This window comes from Pelophylax lessonae (assembly GCF_965119305.1).
Source record: "Pelophylax lessonae genome assembly, chromosome: 1".
NCBI classification, from domain to species: Eukaryota; Metazoa; Chordata; class Amphibia; order Anura; family Ranidae; genus Pelophylax; species Pelophylax lessonae.
The window spans coordinates 542,555,943-542,575,155 of record NC_138768.1 but is presented as its reverse complement, the minus strand read 5'-3'; the positions used below and the strand labels follow the sequence as shown (position 1 = coordinate 542,575,155).

Genomic DNA, 19,213 nt, shown 5'->3' with positions numbered 1-19,213 from the left:
CTCTCCAGATGGTCCCTTCAGTTCACTCTAGTCCAAACAGCGCTGACAGTCCAGCTCCCGGCTTGCCTTACTCCCGGCCCAAATGTTAAAGCAGTATTATACCCCAAACCAAAAATGTAGTATATTGCAGCTTACCATTCATTAGATGTTGTGGCTTCATTAGTTATCTTTTTTTCCTCTGTTTTCACCTGCTGACCTGGACAGTAACACACCTCTTATATTAGAGTGCCTCCTCTCTGGATGAATAAGCACAGGGGCACCCTTTGACAGCAGAATTGTCAGTCTGGGGGAAGGGGAGAGCTAGATATACTAGTAGATTTAAATACACTAACAAATTGAATCCGGACTTCAGCTTACACTGCAGTTACACAAGCAGCAAATATTTTTTTTTTCTTTTGGGATAAAGGTTTTTTATGAATAAATAACAACTGCTCATTGTAAGCACCCCTGTCAGTGGTAAATGGTTAGTTGCAACACTCAACTTATTTACTAGCAAGGAAAAAAAAAAGGAAAGAAAGACTATAAAAGACAAGCTTGTCTCTGCATTGAGTGAAATCAGAACTCTCAAAATGTACAAGGTTTTTCTGGGTCAACGAATCACTAAACAGTAAAATAAAGGTTACATTAGAGTTCACTAAGAAACACATCCAAAAGTTTTTTTGAGTTTTACTACGCTCCCTGCTGACACCACCAACTTTGGAATGTGGAGTTCCACATACTTACTGCATACTTACTGCTCTAACAGTAAAGAACGCTTCAAGACGTTTAAGATTGAACTGATTCTCGTCCAACTTCATTGTGTGGCTGCGTATCTTCTTTAGAGACCTAGGATTAAACATAGCTCCTAACTGTCCCTGACTGACCCTCATTCAGAACAAAGTCCCTCTGTCCTTCTTTCCTCCTCATGTGTCCCTCATTTGGGTCTGATTTATAAAGTTGCATATAAAATGCACTTCTTATCTATTAAAAAATGTTTCCCAGAGCTAAACCTTTTATCCAGTTTCTAGATTGGTACATTTGTAAATTCAAAAATCCAGTATAAAGGAATAGTAGTGGTAAAAAAAAGCACTTGTGGGTTTACCTAATCATTTTTGTGCAATTCTCCTTTAAAGCGGTTGTAAACTCAATAAAAAAAAAAAATAAAAAAAAAAAAAACCTGCAAGACAAAGGCATAATGAGCTAGTATGCAACGCATACTAGCCCATTATGTGTAACTTACCTGAAAACGAAGCCCTGACACGGACCCCCGGACATCGCTGCGGGCGCTGCCATGGTCCCTCGTCGTCTCTTCCGGGTTCGGCGGCTCCGGCACGCTGATTGGCCGGAAGAGACGGCTCCGGCACGATGATTGGCCGGAGCCGCGATGACGTCACTCCCGCGCATGCGCGCAGGAGTGATTTTTCCGGCAAGCTCCCGGCAACTTAATTGAAGGTCCCCCGGACCTTCAGAGCGCATGCGCCGCTCGCACGAGCGGCTGCATGCACTGTAAATATCTCCTAAACCGTGCCGGTTTAGGAGATATTATTTGTACCTACAGGTAAGCCTTATTATAGGCTTACCTGTAGGTAAAAGTGTCAAAAAGCGGGATACTACCGCTTTAACCACTTAAGCCCCAGCCCTATTTCGGACACTTTTTGTTTACAAGATAAAACCAGTATTTTTTCCTAGAAAACTACTTAGAACCCCCAAACATTATATATATTTTTTTAGCAAAGACTCTGGAGAATAAAATGTCGGTCATTGCAAAATTTTTTGTCACGCGGTATTTGCGCAGCGGTCTTTAAAACGCCATTTTTTTGGAAAAAATTTGAAAAATCAAATTTCACTGCATTTAAATATTGTGATAAATATATAAATATTTTTTTGTATATTGTGAAAGATGATGTCACGCCGAGTAAATAGATACCCAACATGTTACGGTTTAAAATTGCGCCCCCCCCGTGGGATGGCGACAAACTACGGTCAATAGAGATCTCAATCTGCGACGCTTTAAATTTATTTAACGGTTACTAGTTTAGAGTTAGAGTGTAGCTCTTTTTTTTAAATTATTGCCCACGCTCTGGCGATCGCGGCGATACCTCACATGTGGGGTTTGAACAGCGATTTCATTCGCGGCTCGACTTGCGTATACGTTTTTTTTTTGTGTGCGAGCTAACGGAGAAGGGGGCGGCTAAATTTTTTTTTTTTTTTCCTATTTATTTTTTCTTTTTTTTAAACTTTATTACAGGTTTTTTGAAAAAAAAAAAATCTGATCATTTTTATTGCTGTCACAAGCAATGTAAACATCCCTTGTGACACCAATATGTAGTGACAGGTACACTTTATGGAGGGATTGAGGGTCTAAAAGACCCCAGACCCCTCCACTACACTTCCCTGTATGCAAAACGCCGAAAACAGCATTTTTGCATACAGCCGTTTTTCAAATCTGCCGCCTTTTGCAGCACAGTAACCCGAAAGTGACGTCATGGACGCCGCCTCCGGGTTACGTCATCGGAGACCTGATCGATGCCGTTTCCGGCATTCATCGGGACTCCATCCAGCCGGCGGACGTGCCAGCTGGGTGCTCGGGGCTCCCGGTGGCAAAGCCACGGAAGGCGGCGGGAGGGGGGGGACGTCCCCTCCCGCCCCCCCAGGTAACGATCAAGCGGCTCCAGAGCCGCATCGGTCGTTACCGACGGAAAGCCGTCCATCGGCTTCAAACCACGGTACCGGGATGATGCCTCTAACTAGAGGCATCACCCCGGTATAACCCCGCAAAGTGTACCGACGTACCGGTACGTTGATATGCGGTAAGTGGTTAAGGGGGCATGCCCTATGCCTACATACAGTGCCTTGCGAAAGTATTCAGCCCCCTTGAACTTTGCGACCTTTTGCCACATTTCAGGCTTCAAACATAAAAATATAAAACTGTAATTTTTTGTGAAGAATCAGCAACAAGTGGGACACAATCATGAAGTGGAACGAAATTTATTGGATATTTCAAACTTTGTTAACAAATAAAAAACTGAAAAATTGGGCGTGCAAAATTATTCAGCCCCTTTACTTTCAGTGCAGCAAACTCTCTCCAGAAGTTCAGTGAGGATCTTTGAATGATCCAATGTTGACCTAAATGACCAATGATGATAAATAGAATCCACCTGTGTGTAATCAAGTCTCCGTATAAATGCACCTGCACTGTGATAGTCTCAGAGGTCCGTTTAAAGCACAGAGAGCATCATGAAGAACAAGGAACACACCAGGCAGGTCCGAGATACTGTTGTGGAGAAGTTTAAAGCCGGATTTGGATACAAAAAGATTTCCCAAGCTTTAAACATCCCAAGGAGCACTGTGCAAGCGATAATATTGAAATGGAAGGAGTATCAGACCACTGCAAATCAACGAAGACCTGGCCGTCCCTCTAAACTTTCAGCTCATACAAGGAGAAGACTGATCAGAGATGCAGCCAAGAGGCCCATGATCACTCTGGATGAACTGCAGAGATCTACAGCTGAGGTGGGAGACTCTGTCCATAGGACAACAATCAGTCGTATACTGCATAAATCTGGCCTTTATGGAAGAGTGGCAAGAAGAAAGCCATTTCTTAAAGATATCCATAAAAAGTGTCGTTTAAAGTTTGCCACAAGCCACCTGGGAGACACACCAAACATGTGGAAGAAGGTGCTCTGGTCCGATGAAACCAAAATTGAACTTTTTGGCAACAATGCAAAACGTTATTTTTGGCGTAAAAGCAACACAGCTCATCACCCTGAACACACCATCCCCACTGTTAAACATGGTGGTGGCAGCATCATGGTTTGGGCCTGCTTTTCTTCAGCAGGGACAGGGAAGATGGTTAAAATTGATGGGAAGATGGATGGAGCCAAATACAGGACCATTCTGGAAGAAAACCTGATGTAGTCTGCAAAAGACCTGAGACTGGGACGGAGATTTGTCTTCCAACAAGACAATGATCCAAAACATAAAGCAAAATCTACAATGGAATGGTTCACAAATAAACATATCCAGGTGGTAGAATGGCCAAGTCAAAGTCCAGACCTGAATCCAATCGAGAATCTGTGGAAAGAACTGAAAACTGCTGTTCACAAACGCTCTCCATCCAACCTCACTGAGCTTCGAGCTGTTTTGCAAGGAGGAATGGGCAAAAATTTCAGTCTCTCGATGTGCAAAACTGATAGAGACATACCCCAAGCGACTTACAGCTGTAATCGCAGCAAAGGTGGTGCTACAAAGTATTAACTTAAGGGGGCTGAATAATTTTGCACGCCCAATTTTTCAGTTTTTTATTTGTTAAAAAAGTTTGAAATATCCAATAAATTTCGTTCCACTTCATGATTGTGTCCCACTTGTTGTTGATTCTTCACAAAAAAATTACAGTTTTATATCGTTATGTTTGAAGCCTGAAATGTGGCAAAAGGTCGAAAAGTTCAAGGGGGTCGAATAATTTCGCAAGGCACTGTACGTTTGCTAATAGATGTTCCTTATTACCATCTCAGAAAGTTGGGAGGATTGGATTGAATAGTTTTCTTACATTGCTGGATCACCATTTAAACATTTGTATAATTGCTATTATATCCCCTCTGACCCATTGGCGACCACCAGCAGTACATATATGCGGCAGGTTGGCTCTGTCCCATGAAATTAATTAACTGTACATCGCCACCACAGGGGGAGCCAATCAGTGGGTCCAGTTGCCGCAACTGCCGCTGGACACCCGCAATCGCTCCCCGTGGAGACAGAACGGCGGTCTCCCGTTGTAAACACCGCAGACTGTTGTTCTGTCAGTAATGAACATTTATTTAGGAACACAAGTCTCTGTGTTCATTCAGTAAATACATCCTCCCCACAGTTAGAAGGCATTCGCTAGGGACACATTTAACCCTTTGATTGCCCCTGGTGTTAATCCCTTCCCTGCCAGTGTCATTAGTGCAGTAACCGTGCATATTTATAGCACTGATTACTGTAGTAATGCCACTGGTCCAATCTGTCCGCCTCAATGTCGCAGTCCCGCTAAAAATCGCTGATCGCCGCCAATACTAATATAAAAAAATAAATAAATACATAAAAATGATATAAATCTTTCCCCTAGTTTGTAGATGCGATAACTTTTGTGCAAACCAATCAATATACACTTATTGGGAATTTTTTTTACCAAAAATATGTAGCAGAATACAAATTGACCTAAAATGATGAAAATTTTTGATTTTTACATTTTTTTTTATTGGGAATGTTATATAGCAGAAAGTAAAAAATATTGTTTTTTTTTTTCCAGAATTGTTGCTTTTTTTTGTTTATAGCGCAAAAAATAAAAATCGCAGAGGTGATCATATACCACCAAAAGAAAGCTCTATTTGTTGGGGGAAAAGGGGCTTTAATTGTATTTGGGTACAGCGTTGCACGACCGTGCAATTGTCAGGTAAATTAGTCCAGTGCCGTATCGCAAGAAATGGCCTGGTCATTAAGAGGGAAAACCTTCCGGTCCAGAAGTGGGTAAAGTATAACAAAAGGAAAATTTTTTTTTTTTAGTTTTAGGATTAGGATGGAGATGTATTAGAATGCTTGGTAGTTTTTATTACATAGTTGCATAGCTAGTCAGGATGAGAAAAGACACAAGTCCATCTAGGTCAACCAATAAAAAAACCTTGTACCCTGTTAGGGAGATTCACCCTCTATTTTTGTCCTGTATACCATTATCATTGCAAGTGAAAGTAAAAGGAAATCCCACATTTTGGGTTGCACCCAGAAAAGTAATAGAAGGGATATCTTCCAATAGGGACACTGGTGACTTGGGGGACCCCAAGGAATTCCTTTAATTTGCAGCGATTTCATCTTACTTCCTGTGTTGTCTATAGAACAGGAAGTGAAGGGAAATCTTCCTAATGGGACACAGATGGCAAAAAAAATAAAAATATCTGACAGGAATTATTACCCTTCGTTGCTTTATCCACAATAAAAAAAAACCTTTTGCCTATAGTTCTACTTTAACCACTTCAGCTCCTGAAGATTTACCCCCCTTCATGACCAGGCCATTTTTTGTGATACGGCACTTTGTTACTTTAACTGACAATTGCACGGTCATGCAACGCAGTACCTAAATAAAATTGATGTCCTTTTTTTCCCACAAAGAGAGCTTTTTTATGTTGGTATTTGATCACCTGTGGGTTTTTTATTTTGTGCGCTATGAACAAAAAAATAACAACAAATTAAAAAAAAAAAAAAACGTTTTTTCTTTATTGTATTAAACATATCAAATGAAACAAAAGTAAAAAATCTAATTTTTTAATCAATTTAGGCCAATATGTATTCTGCTACATATTTGTGGTAAAAAAAAATCCCAATAAGCATATATTGATTGGTTTGCGCAAAAGTTATAGCATCTACAAACTATGGGATATTTTTATTCATTTTAATTCATTTATTTTTATTTTTACTAGTAAAGATGGTGATCATCGACCTATAGTGGGACTGCAATATTGCGACAGACATTCAGACACTGACACTTTTGACACTTTTTGGGGACCAATGACGCTTATACAGTGATCAGTGGTAAAAATATGCACTGTACTAATGACACTGGCTGGGAAGGATTTAACGTCAGGGGTGATGAAAGGTTTAACTGTCTGCCTAGCCAGTGTTTTCCTACAGTGTGGAAGTTTTACTAAGGGGAGACATGGATCCCTGTCCCTGCTTTGCAGAGACACAGGATCCATGCCTTCCTTCCTATAAGAACGGCAATTACATAGGCAGACTACCGTTCAGGCTCTCTGCCGAATGATCGACAGGTGCTGGGGGACTTTGAGACTGTGGTATACGCTGATTGGCTCCTGCTGTGCATAATCACATTGGGAGGGAGCCATCGGGGCGTGGCGAAAAAGCCGGATCGCGTATATATATATATATATATATGTGTGTGTGTGTGTGTGTGTGTGATCCGGCACACAGCAGCTGCCCTGTGGCAGTAAAACTAGTATAGGGCGGTCAGCAAGTGGTTAAGTACCTCTTCTTCAGAAATAATAAGTTGAATGTTTTCTGTCATTTCTTATAACTAACGTTTTAGCCCCCTTATCAGCTTTGTTGCCCTTCTCTGGATTCTCCCCAGTTCAAGCACATCCTTCCTGGGAACTGGCGACCACAACTGGACAGTATACTCAAAATGTGACCAAACCAGATTTTTGTATAGTGGTGAATTATTATTTATTTTTTGAGTATATAACCTTTTTAATGCATGCCAATATTCAGCTAGCCCTACTTGCTGCAGCCTGGCATTGCATGCTATTGCTGAGCTTGTGATCTACAAGGACCCCCTAAATCCTTTTCTTTTCTTGATTCCCCCAGAGGTTTTCCCCCTAGCATATAACTTGAATTCCTATTTTCAGATCCTAAATGCATTACTTCACATTTATCCATATCGAACCTCATCTGCAATATAGCTGTCTGTCATTCAATTTTATTGAGGTACTTTTGTCAAGTTTCTATATCCTGTTGTATCCTGAATTTTTTGCCCAGCTTAATTTTGTATTGTTAGCAAACACTGAGATTGAACTACGAGGTGGTATCAAAAAGTTTCTAGTTTTGTAACACGCCAACAGATGGCAGCACAAGGCTGCACACACAGTCACAGGGAGCATTGACCTTCATAAGTCAGTGTGTCAAAATCATCCTGTGTACATCGGGAGTTTGGAAACTACTGCTATTCTGACCACGTATATTACTATGTTACCATATCTGCTATTTTATCAAGTTGGAACAAACGTGAGTTTCTTCCCCGAAACAACACAATCTCACTTCCTCACCCTACTCGCCAGATTTAGTTCCTGAGTACCTCTCCCTCTTACAAAAGATGAAGATCCAGCTCAAAGGTTGCCGTTTTTACACCATTGAGGAGATCCAGTGTGAATTGCAGAAGGTGCTTGACACGCTTCAAAAAGAAGACTTTCAGGACACATTCCAGAAGTGTCAGGAAGCTGGGGGCACTGTATTCAAGGCTGGCCCAACACATTGTGTTGCCTGGGTCCAAGAATAAGATGCTGCCTCCCCCCAAAAACGTCACACCCAACAAAAGCCCCCCCATATCCACCATTTTATATAATAATAACATTTAGAAAATATTATATATACTGTTAACTTCTTCCATAATTCACCACTGGACTGGTCCACCAAACACCCACTGTCTGTCCTCAGTCCTCCTGTCACTCCTGTGTCTGCCGCACCCACCGCCCTAGAAGATCCAGCCTGCCCTGTGTGAGATGGAGTGTGCTGGTGTCTGACGTCATAACGCACACCACGATCACGTGAGGGATGTTCCCCGGAGGAGACACTCTGCCTCCTCATACTCATCGGTTTCCACTACGGGCGGCAGTATGAGATGGGGAAATGCTCTCTGTAACGTGCCACAAACTGATGACACACAATACTGCTGGAAAAAAAAATCTTGGGAGTCAATTTGCTGCTCCTTTCCAAGTTCTGCCTAGGTCCAATGGACCCAGTGGGGCCCATAGTAGAGCCGGTCCTGACTGTATTGCTTTGCAAGGGGACTATTTTGAAGATGATAGTGTGTAAACGTAGATAAAAAAAAGTACTTTCTTGTAAACAGAGCTAGTCTCGAAACTTTTTGATACCACCTCGTATTTATTCCAACCTCTATATCGTTTATGAACAAGTTAAACAGAATTGGTCTTGACATCTAAAAAACTAGCAACTTGTTCAAATCTCTAAAAAGGGAAGAGTTTGTGTCATACTTACTTTGAGGTGTTCTCCAGTATAGCTTTTACCTCTTGAACCTGTTCCTTTCCAAAGTACACGACTGTGAGATGGACTCTCTTGTCCTGGTTAATGCACACTTCTCTACAAGAAAAAACACATACCATGTCATTTTCACAGCAGTTAGTAGAGAAAGTATAATATACATGGATATGCAATTATGGTTTCGGGCTCATGTGTCTAAATAGTATGTCATACTACAGCTTGCATATAATTTTCCATTTGCAATAATAACAGCAACGTTTAACATAGGATACCCGACAATCAAATGGATTGATGTATGTGTATTCCCTATTTAAAATCACATGACATTAGAAATACAAAAGATTGTTAATAATCTGTTATAAATCAAAACACAATGCACACTAGACGTAGGACAGTTATATTTGTTTCAGATTTCAGTTAATACACAATCCTACTTATGTCACTTTTTATTATCACAAACATTTATAGCGTATTTTATTTAGTACATAGTTAAAAATTGCTATGCGGAAGGCTGAGGCCGAAATGCGTTAGCATCTATGAACATTGTATTTGCTGTTGTGCATCAATAAATGATCTTTTAAGAAGTTGCCAGCTTTTTGTTGGATTTATCTATAGTGGACTGGTTGGCCTGAGCACTGGCACTCTGTCTTCACATCATTTATATGGTGGTAGAGCTTAGGTGAGTTTTGTATATAGAGTTAAAAAATAAAATGAGCTGGAACGGTGAGGGCGACCTACACACCATTGCTTTATCCAAATAGTTTGTTCATCCCTGCAGTTGCGCTCTCACGTTAACTCCTTGCAAATTATTCACATGCTGGTCTAATTGTGTCTCCTGTGGCCACAAGGTGCCCCCTCCCCTTAAAAGTGTGGATGGTCTAGCTGGCCGGGAGTGGTGGTCTTCTGGTCTCTTGACTAGTAGTGGTTTCCAAATCCCCTGAAGAAGCCAATATGGGCGAAACATGTCGCCATCAGACAATACACTACAACCACCTATTCAACACCCAACTGTCACTATCTAACTGGCATGTGTAAACAATTTTTAATGAGTTTATTTTTAACTATGTTTGTTTCTAGTGTGAAGGCACCTGGTTATTTTTTTTTTTTATCTATAATAGACCTGCTGCCCCTTTAAATGTAAAAACAAATATAGGTAAAAGGTAAAAAGGCGCTGATATAATTTTAAATATTTTGTGTGTATGTGCAATATACTGTGAATAATTTTCAAAATAAAGTGCTCGCTCTCTGTGCAAAATATGCTGTAAATAAATTCTTCACAAGTAAGGTGCTGACTTTATGTGCAAAAAAAATTTTTGGGTTTGTACTAGTATTTGTACTTTTTATAGACAATATTATGACAGTATACGTATATAATATTATAGTGCTACCAGTAGTGCTGAAAAAATGTGCTTAATCAATATCCAATCCATTCGATATCATGATTTAAGCATAAAATCAATGCATTAGGTCTCTGATATTTCCAATACAATATTAATGTGAATGGTGTATAAATGGTGAACTGTGATCCAATAAAATTCATGCAGTGATATAGAAGTTCTTATTCATTCAGGTGCTCCAGTGAGTGATAAGTGGTAATCAATGCCTCTTACCAGATTATACCAGGTCACACAGACCTCAAGCTCCTTTGATCCTGATTATATGGCGTGGATCAGACCATCAAGACTCCTCCTTTTCTCATTTAATATTAATGTAGTACCATAGAAATGTGGGAATTAATAAAAGATAGATTTCTCCTTCTCCTCACTCCTCCTTATACTCAAGCTCATAGGAAAGTATCAAGCCGATATGTAGGGAGACAATATATAAAGCCAAATATAGTGTTGGAGCGGAGGTGACGTCGCTGATACACTGAATTTCCAGGTTTAGCAGGGACCACGATGCATTTCGCTAGGATAGCGTCATCTGTTTCCTATGAGCTTGAGTATAAGGAGGAGTGAGGAGAAGGAGAAATCTATCTTTTTATTAACCACTTTACCACTAGAGGATTTTGCTGTCTTACGTCTGGGCCACTCTTTGAGATTCGGCACTGTGCGACTTTAACGGACAATTGCGCGGTCGTTGCGACGCTGTACCCAAACAAAATTTACGTCCTTTTTGCGCTACAAACAAAAAAAGAGCATTTATTTTGAAAAAATAACAATATTTTTAACATTTTTTTATATGAAATTCCCCCCAAAAAAATGTAAAAATGAAAGTTTTTTGAAATTTTTGGCCAGTTTGTTTTCTGCTACATATGTTTGGTAAAAAAAAATCACAAAAAGAGCGTTTATTTTGAAAAAATAACAATATTTTTAACATTTTTTATATGAAATCCCCCCAAAAAATCGCAATAAGCGTATTTTGATTGGTTTGCGCAAAAGTTATTGCGTTTACTAACAAAGGGAAAGATTTTTGTCATTTTTGGTGTTTTTTTTTTTAACGAGTAATGGCGGCGATCTGCGTTTATTTTTGGCGGGACTGCGACATTGCGGCGGACAGATCGGACCCTTGACTGACATTTTTGACACTTTTGGGGGTACCAGTGACATTACTGCAGTAATCAGTGCTATACATATGCACTGTAACTGTAAAAATGACACTGGCAGGGAAGGGGTTAATTTTATTGGAGAGGGAGGGGTTAATGTATGCCTGGTGCTTACTGACGTGTGTGGGGGGAGGTGACTGAGTGAGTCAGTGACAGATCGGATGTTCAGCTATGCTGAACACTGCGATCTGTCACTCCTTGTCACTTAGGAGATTCGCCCGCTCTGTTTACACAGGCGGGCGGATCTCCAAACTAGATTCCCCGACAATCGGGGAAGAGCAGCAGCGATCGCCGCCGCTCCTCCCCTGGCCCGACTCCCGCTGTGACTGAAAACAGCGGGAGTGCGCCTCCAGCAGCGTGCGAGCGCCGCCTACAGGGGGAGGAGTCTAGCGACGTAGTACTACGTCGCTAGACGATAACGAGCCACGTTGCTGCAGTAGCAGCAACATGAGCAGACGTTATGTGGTTAATTCCCACATTTCTATGGTACTACATTAATATTAAATGAGAAAAGGAGGAGTCTTGATGGTCTGATCCCAATAATAATAATCCCAGTATACACCTGTTTTGTATACATTACTCCAGGGATGAGGTGCCTGATATAGCTTTGTCACCTAGCAGCAAACCCCCCCTTAAAATCTCAAACATTTATAGCAACATCTAAAGACAAAGTAAAGCAGCCGACTGATACTGAATAAATGACTCAGGATGTTTTCCCTTATATCCTGTACTGAACTCATATTCACAATGGACAGTTAGTGTTTTATCAGCATTTTGTCAACACCTCCTATGATGCCTGTGCTGTTATTGTTTGCTCTTCCATGTGCTCCTTGCTGCAAAGGCCAGTTATAGGTGAGGATAGTGGCCATTTGTTTGTACTGTTGAAATATTGGTGAGGGGATGCACTGGACACTTTTGCTGCCATTTTGCTATGTGCTGGGTGTCCAGTGCGCCCCTGTGCCTTTAAGGAGGGGTGGGCTCCCTCCAGGCTCACCCGCCCTCTGCCTATTCATTATAAGAGTTAGGACTAAAGAAAATACTGGGGTGCTTTGACTGGGCTCTGTAGCTTACATATGTATTTGCAAATGTGTGCAAACTAAGACTGTTTTTAACGCAGGATCATTTGGTTAGTTACAGGCTGGTTAGTAAGTTAAGCTGGGAATTTCTTGTTTTACATGTGTTGTCCTTCCATGTGCTCCTTGCCGCAAAGGCCAGTTATAGGTAAGGGCAGTGGCCCTTTGTACTGTACTGGTATTGACAACATATTGTTTTTATTATAATTATTTTTAGGATTAATGTTTTAAGACCAATAGCATTTTTTTTGTCCAATTAATGACTGATCTTTTAACAGTCCAGTGGTGATTTACAAAAGAAGGGAATAATAAAATGCTGTTCTCCCTCCCCTACTGGTATAATCATGATTGTTCTCTCCCACATTCATAAATATGCACATTTCAATAGATGAACATAAGAATGGCTATCTTATTGCATGGATATTATCAGAGACTAAATTAATATCCTTGTCCTGGGGCTATTATTTACAAGAAAACATGACACCATCATTTTTGCAGTTTACTTTTACAATTATAATTTTAAAAATCCCTATTAGCCCACTGCATCAGAAACATTGCAAATGAAATGTAAATGTAATGTAGAAAAACGTATGCAATGTAATATGTTAATTCATTATAATAGTTTTAAATTCTGACACATTTAAATGGTATGTAAGCAGTTAACTCTATTGGGGTTGATTTACTAAACGAGTGGAGAATGTTCACTTTGCATAATTAGTGATTATTTTGTTTAATGAAGCTATGTCTACTTTGAATACATAATTTAATGCATGGGAAATAAAAAAAAGGATGACATTAACCACTTCCGCCCTGCTCACATTGCTGCTACTGCGGCAATGTGGCACGATCCCGTCCAGCGACGTAGACCTACGTCGCTGGACTCCACCCCTTGTGGGCGGCGCGCGAGCTCCCGCAGAGGCTCGCTCCCGCTGTGTTCAGTCACAGCGGGAGTCGGGCCAGGGGAGGAGCAGCGGCGATCGCCGCTGCTCTGCCCCGATCGTCGGGGAATCGAGTGAGGAGATCCGCCCGCCTGTGTAAACAGAGCGGGCGGATCTCCATAGTGACAGGGACTGACAGATCGGAGTGTTCAGCATAGCTGGACATGCGATCTGTCCTTCTCTCACTCAGTCACCTCCCCCCCACACGTCAGTAAGCACCAGGCATACATTAACCCCTCCCTCTCCAATAAAATTAACCCCCTTCCCTGCCAGTGTCATTTTTACAGTAACAGTGCATATATATAGCACTGATTACTGCAGTAATGTCACTGGTACCCCCAAAAGTGTCAAAAATGTCAGTCAAGGGTCCGTTCTGTCCGCCGCAATGTCGCAGTCCCGCAAAAAAATCGCAGATCGCCGCCATTACGCGTTAAAAAAAAAAAACACCAAAAATTACATAAATCTTTCCCTTTGTTAGTAAACGCAATAACTTTTGCGCAAACCAATCAAAATACGCTTATTGCGATTTTTTTTTACCAAACATAGGTAGCAGAAAACAAATTGGCCAAAAATTTAAAAAAAATTTGATTTTTACTTTTTTTGGGGGGGGAATTTCATATAAAAAAATGTTAAAAATATTGTTATTTTTTCAAAATAAACGCTCTTTTTTTGTTTATAGCGCAAAAAGTAAAAATCGCACAGGTGATCAAATACCACCAAAAGAAAGCTCTGTTTGTGGGAAAAAAAGGACGTAAATTTCGTTTGGGTACGGCGTCGCACGACCGCGCAATTGTCAGTTAAATTCGCACATCGCCGAATCGCAAAAAGTGGCCTGGACGGAAGACAGCAAAATCCTCCGGTGGTAAAGTGGTTAACACACATTCCCTTTATTCACTAAGCTAAGTGATCAATAACTTTGTGAACAATTTCTTTTTGATAACATTATATATTTCTTTAGTAAATCAAACTCTCTGACCTCAAATGTCTTTCCATCTACGCACGTGCAAGTGTATATTCTCACCATGTTATCATCATTCAAGTACAGCTATGTCGAAGTGTGCACTTTGACACATTTTCAAAACACTTAGGGGTGGATTTACTAAAACTGGAGAGTGAAAAATCTGGGACAGCTCTGCACAGCTTCTAGCTTTTTTAATGCCAAAGCTTAAATTAAAAGGCTGAAGTTAGAAGCTGATTGGCTACCATGCACAGCTGCACCAGATTTTGCACTCTCCAATTTTAGTAAATCAACCCTTTCCTCTATTTTAGGGTCGTATTTAATAAGCAGTAAATGAGACATTCACCATATAATCACTGCAGGGGAATCTTCCTTTTGTTTGTGTTTTTAAATTTCAGAGAATGATTAACCACCCATGAATTTTGAGTTAGAAGCTGATTGGCTACCAATGCTACCATGCACAGCTGCACCAGATTTTGCACTCTCCAATTTTAGTAAATCGACCCCTTTGTCTATTTTAGGGTCATATTTACTAAGCAGTAAATTAGACATTCTTCATATAATCACTGCAGGGGAATCTTCCTTTTGTTTGTGTTTTTTAAATTTCAGAGAATGATTAACCATCCATGAATTTTGGGCGAGTGTCACCATGAAATTTTTTATAAATATTCCATGTTTTTCATGGTTTTATTCTGCAGCTTTGTGAATAAACCGAAAACATAATACATTGTTTATAACAATTTAAAATCCTTGATGGTATATACACACACAGCAAAAAAGTACTGCATTAAAAATATATTATTACTCAGTTCACACAGCTGTGAATAGGTTTATAAAATGGGATTCACTTTTTATACACAGCAAAAAGATTAAATCAAACCAGTGCTGTGGCTATTCAAGGCAAAGAAAAGGTATTCTTTAATTCCCTATACCTCCCCAGAATATTTTTACCTTTCCTTCACCCCCTCCCACTGCAATACTTTTCAGCAACAAGAACTGAAGGAAATGGGCAGTACTTCTGGGTACAAGGGGGCATTGATTGATTCTATGTGCCAGCGCTGGGCCGATCAGCTCTGCTGCCACACAGGAAGTCCATAGCCCCGTGTATGTTATGACTGCAGACGCTCATATTATACAGTACAAATGAGTGTCAGAAAAGTGTCAGAATTCCTTATCTGTATACTGCTTCCAAATCAATGACTCTAAAGTCTTTGCATTGGAACGATGAACAGTAAAGTATCACTCTCGAAAGGCAAGGTCAGCAATGACAGCCTACATAATTCCTTCAAAACAGAAACATTTTTATTTTATATATTTTTTTGGGCAGAAAGAAAACCACTGCCTTTCTTAAAACCTTGTCTTAAAGTATTTTTGCAATAACAAAGGACAAAAAATGAACACTTCTCATACAGTTTAATATGGAAAGCTTTTGGTTGGTGTCAGCAGAATAGTTTGACATTCAAAACAGCCTACTCTTGTTTCTCCTTTACTCTTTCTTTTTCATCATCCTATCTTCCTATTAGTTCTACACATGCTTTTCCAACCAGTAAAGTACAAGCCTATTAACAAATGTAACAATTTTATATCTGTTTTGCTATTTACTGCCTTGGATCGTATAAACATTTGTATTCTTTGAAAAATGAAAATAAAGATTATAAGAAAGATGATTTTTTGGGAAGTAAATTAAGTATGAGTATATTGTTTGTGTTAGTGTTGCAAATAAAAAAAACTATAATAAAATAATAAAACTATAATAAAATAATAAAACTAACAACATAAAGACACTGGCCATCTTGCTCTTTATAACTGATCATCTCTCCAGAATGGATAAAAGCTCATCCACTGAGGGACACAGGAAGTAATTCGCCTTTTGGGTTATATTGCCAGCTGCAAGAGTATTGGGCAACAGGACACAAGAAAGTCATGGGCACTAAGCCAATAACTGCTGAGAGTCTGTCTGATTCTGAGTCTCTCCAGTCTTTGCCTGACGAGTTTGTCTCCGAGAAGTCGCAGTCTTCTGCTATCAGTTCCAAGGTAACCGAGACTGTTTCAGCTCTAAGGCCACTTTCACACAGGCGGACCATTCAGATCCGCCTGTCCGTTTTTTTGGCGGATCTGAACGGTCCCCCCATGCATTCCTATGGGGCATCGGATGTCAGCGGAGACATGTCCACTGACATCCTACCCGATCCGATCTGTCAAATCTGGACGGATGGAAACCCTATTTTCCATCCGTCCAGCGGATCGGATCGGATGAGAACGGACCGACGGTCCGTTCCCATCCGATTTCCCCCATAGAGATGCATGGGGACCTGACAGCTGTGTCTCCGCACACAGCACGGAGACACAGCTGTCATCCTTCTGCTCAGCGGGGGATCGGCGGCTCGATCCCCCGCTGAGAAAAACGGACTCCGTCCAACGGACGGAGTGTGTGAAAGGAGCCTTACTAATGTCTCTCAAACTAGAGGATCAGCCTGTTTCAGGCCTGTTGCAACCAGTGCTATCCACAGTTTTGGGTCCTTTAGAGCCCCTAAGACTGCAAAGCTGTTTCAAATCTTCTTCTATGGAGATTGGAAACATCCTGCGCATTGTTAGCTTCCTCCAGGCACCTCTTACCCATCTGAAGAGGTATTTGCTAAAAAGCAGTTTGCCCCCACTGTGAATCCAGTAGTATCCTGCTTTAACAAAGTTACCACCATACCTGAGGTTCTGTCTTTAGGAACCCAACCTGTGAATGGTTTGAAGCCCAAACCTGCCTTTTATTCCATCTTGGAGTGATCTTAAAAGTGATCTTGCCACTACTGCAGTTAATCCCTTGGATATTAAATGTTTGGAGTAAATGGTTGTAGCTTTAAGCTGCTGGAAGTCTTCCGTCTCATATCTAATATACACATGCAAAGGACACTTTAGTGTAAGTACTGGACTGTGAAGCCTAACTTCTAAGAAGATACAATCTGTATGGCCTTCAATGAACAATGTATCTTTGGTTCTATCCTAGCACCAAGGCATATGAAATGCAAACTGTCCAAATGTCCACAAAGCTTGACTGGGCTACAAGCGGTTTCTCACTTCCAACCTTCCTGTGTTATTTTAAAGCCCAGGTTTTGGAAGACATTCATCTCTGAATAGGTGATACCTACAACGTTAAAAGCTAGGAAGTTTGTATCCCAGAAAGTCTATCATCAGACATGCAAGGCATGCCCTTCGTGTGTGTCTAGGGGCTTTTACCCTAAGACTTTCTTCATTGGTTGATTCCTACAGCTGGATTTGGATCAGTGTTTGACTCTCGCACCATCAAAGGCCAGGTTCCTGCCCATCCTATCTTGTTTCAGAGACTATTGGCCTCTTACTCTTTGATTAAGACCTTTTCAAGAAGCTTCTCATGTAACTTCTCCTTTTTCTTCCACATACTTTTTTAACATCAGGATTCTGGTTGTCTCTGCATTTCAGAGACATACCCACAGAGACTACACTCACCCACCCACTCTTTTCAGCCATCACCTTTGTCAGCATATAAACCAGCAAGGAATTCTTTCAGTTTTTTGCATAGGCAAAAAAGTAGGTGTTGCGGTGCAGTACTTCCTTTTGACCTAGGTAGTCTTTTAATTTCACCTTACCCAGGACATAATTTTTCCATACCTGTCTTTCTCCAATTCAACAAAAGATCTCTCCATTGTCTAGATGTGATTCAAGCTGTGAGAATGTATCCTTATTTATAAAAGACTGATTCCCTTTTAACCATTCCATTGGTCCTCATAAGGTTGTTCTGGCTCCTTGTTCCACCATCTTTAGGTGGCTCAGAAAGGCTCTAAAAGATCTTCTCTTTTTGGCAACAAGCAACCGTTTCCCAGATTTGCTGCCACCTTGTCTTCTGTTCACATGTTCTGTAAACTAAACTGTACCACGTGGATGTTGCAGCCTCATCTGATGCCAGTTTTTGACATATGGTCCATCAGCTCTTTGAGTCTTTGTTTGCTGTTGCCATCCTTCAGTTGAACTGCTTTTGGGTATCTAAAGGGTAAATGATTCCTGTGCCCTTCAATGGATGGGAAAGAGTTTATTATTTTTGTACTCACTATTAAATTATTTTCTTGGATTCTGTTGAAGAACACAGGCCCCACCCCTCTGTTTATGATCATGCACTCTGTACTGCTTTTCTACAAAACTAGTAGTAGTAATAGTAGTAGGAGCTACCATAGGCTGGCTTATCGTTTTTGTTAATTTGCCAGTGTCCAATCCTTTTAGATGTGGCAGTATAACCAGAAGATGAATTATTTCTTGTGTAATTGTTATAGGACAGGATACATATGGGATATGCAAATCACAACTGTGGAAAAGAATAATAATTTGTTTTTTTGGCCCATGGACTGCATTGTGATAAATATCACCAGAGAAATATGGACCTTTTTTTGTTCTATTTATTCAGTAGGCTTACATTTATCTGTAATAGAGCATTCCTATTATTTATACTGAGACATAAAAGTCAAGAAGATGTAATGCCATCACAAATGACCAGCACTTTCCTGACTTTTGATAATAAATTGGCTTGCAGCTATAGTCGGGCCTCTAACATTTTAATTAAGGCAAAATAATATATATCTGAGTTCCCTCAGTGTTCCTAGCATATAACTGGATGCAATTTTGAAGTCATAGTGCTAATCTTTGTTTTGCCATGCATCTTCCCTGCCTCATCTTAATGATAGATTGCATTCATCTTCAGGTAGATTCTTTGCAATGTAAATATGTGGGGTGATTTATGAAGCACACTTAGTTTGCCAGTCATTCCCATTCATTGAAATATAGATATAGGGCCTACACATCTTTTAAACAAATTATAGAATATAGAATCTGTATCAGTTTGTTTACAGACACCAACTTGTTTTTACACAGTCAGGTTTTTTTATAATGAGAAATTACAGTGAACTATCTGTTACACACCGAGACTGATTTAGAATAG

At 40.4% G+C, this 19,213-nt stretch overlaps 1 protein-coding gene across 1 annotated transcript in view; it reads right to left on the bottom strand.

Annotated features, from left to right (window-relative positions):
- Window positions 1-19,213, bottom strand: part of CSGALNACT1 (chondroitin sulfate N-acetylgalactosaminyltransferase 1) — a 169,534-nt gene that overhangs the window by 87,925 nt on the left and 62,396 nt on the right. The window contains exon 3 of the mRNA XM_082245449.1: window positions 8,740-8,841. Within this exon, the coding sequence (XP_082101575.1) occupies window positions 8,740-8,841 (102 nt within the window). The remainder of the gene's footprint in view (window positions 1-8,739; window positions 8,842-19,213) is intronic.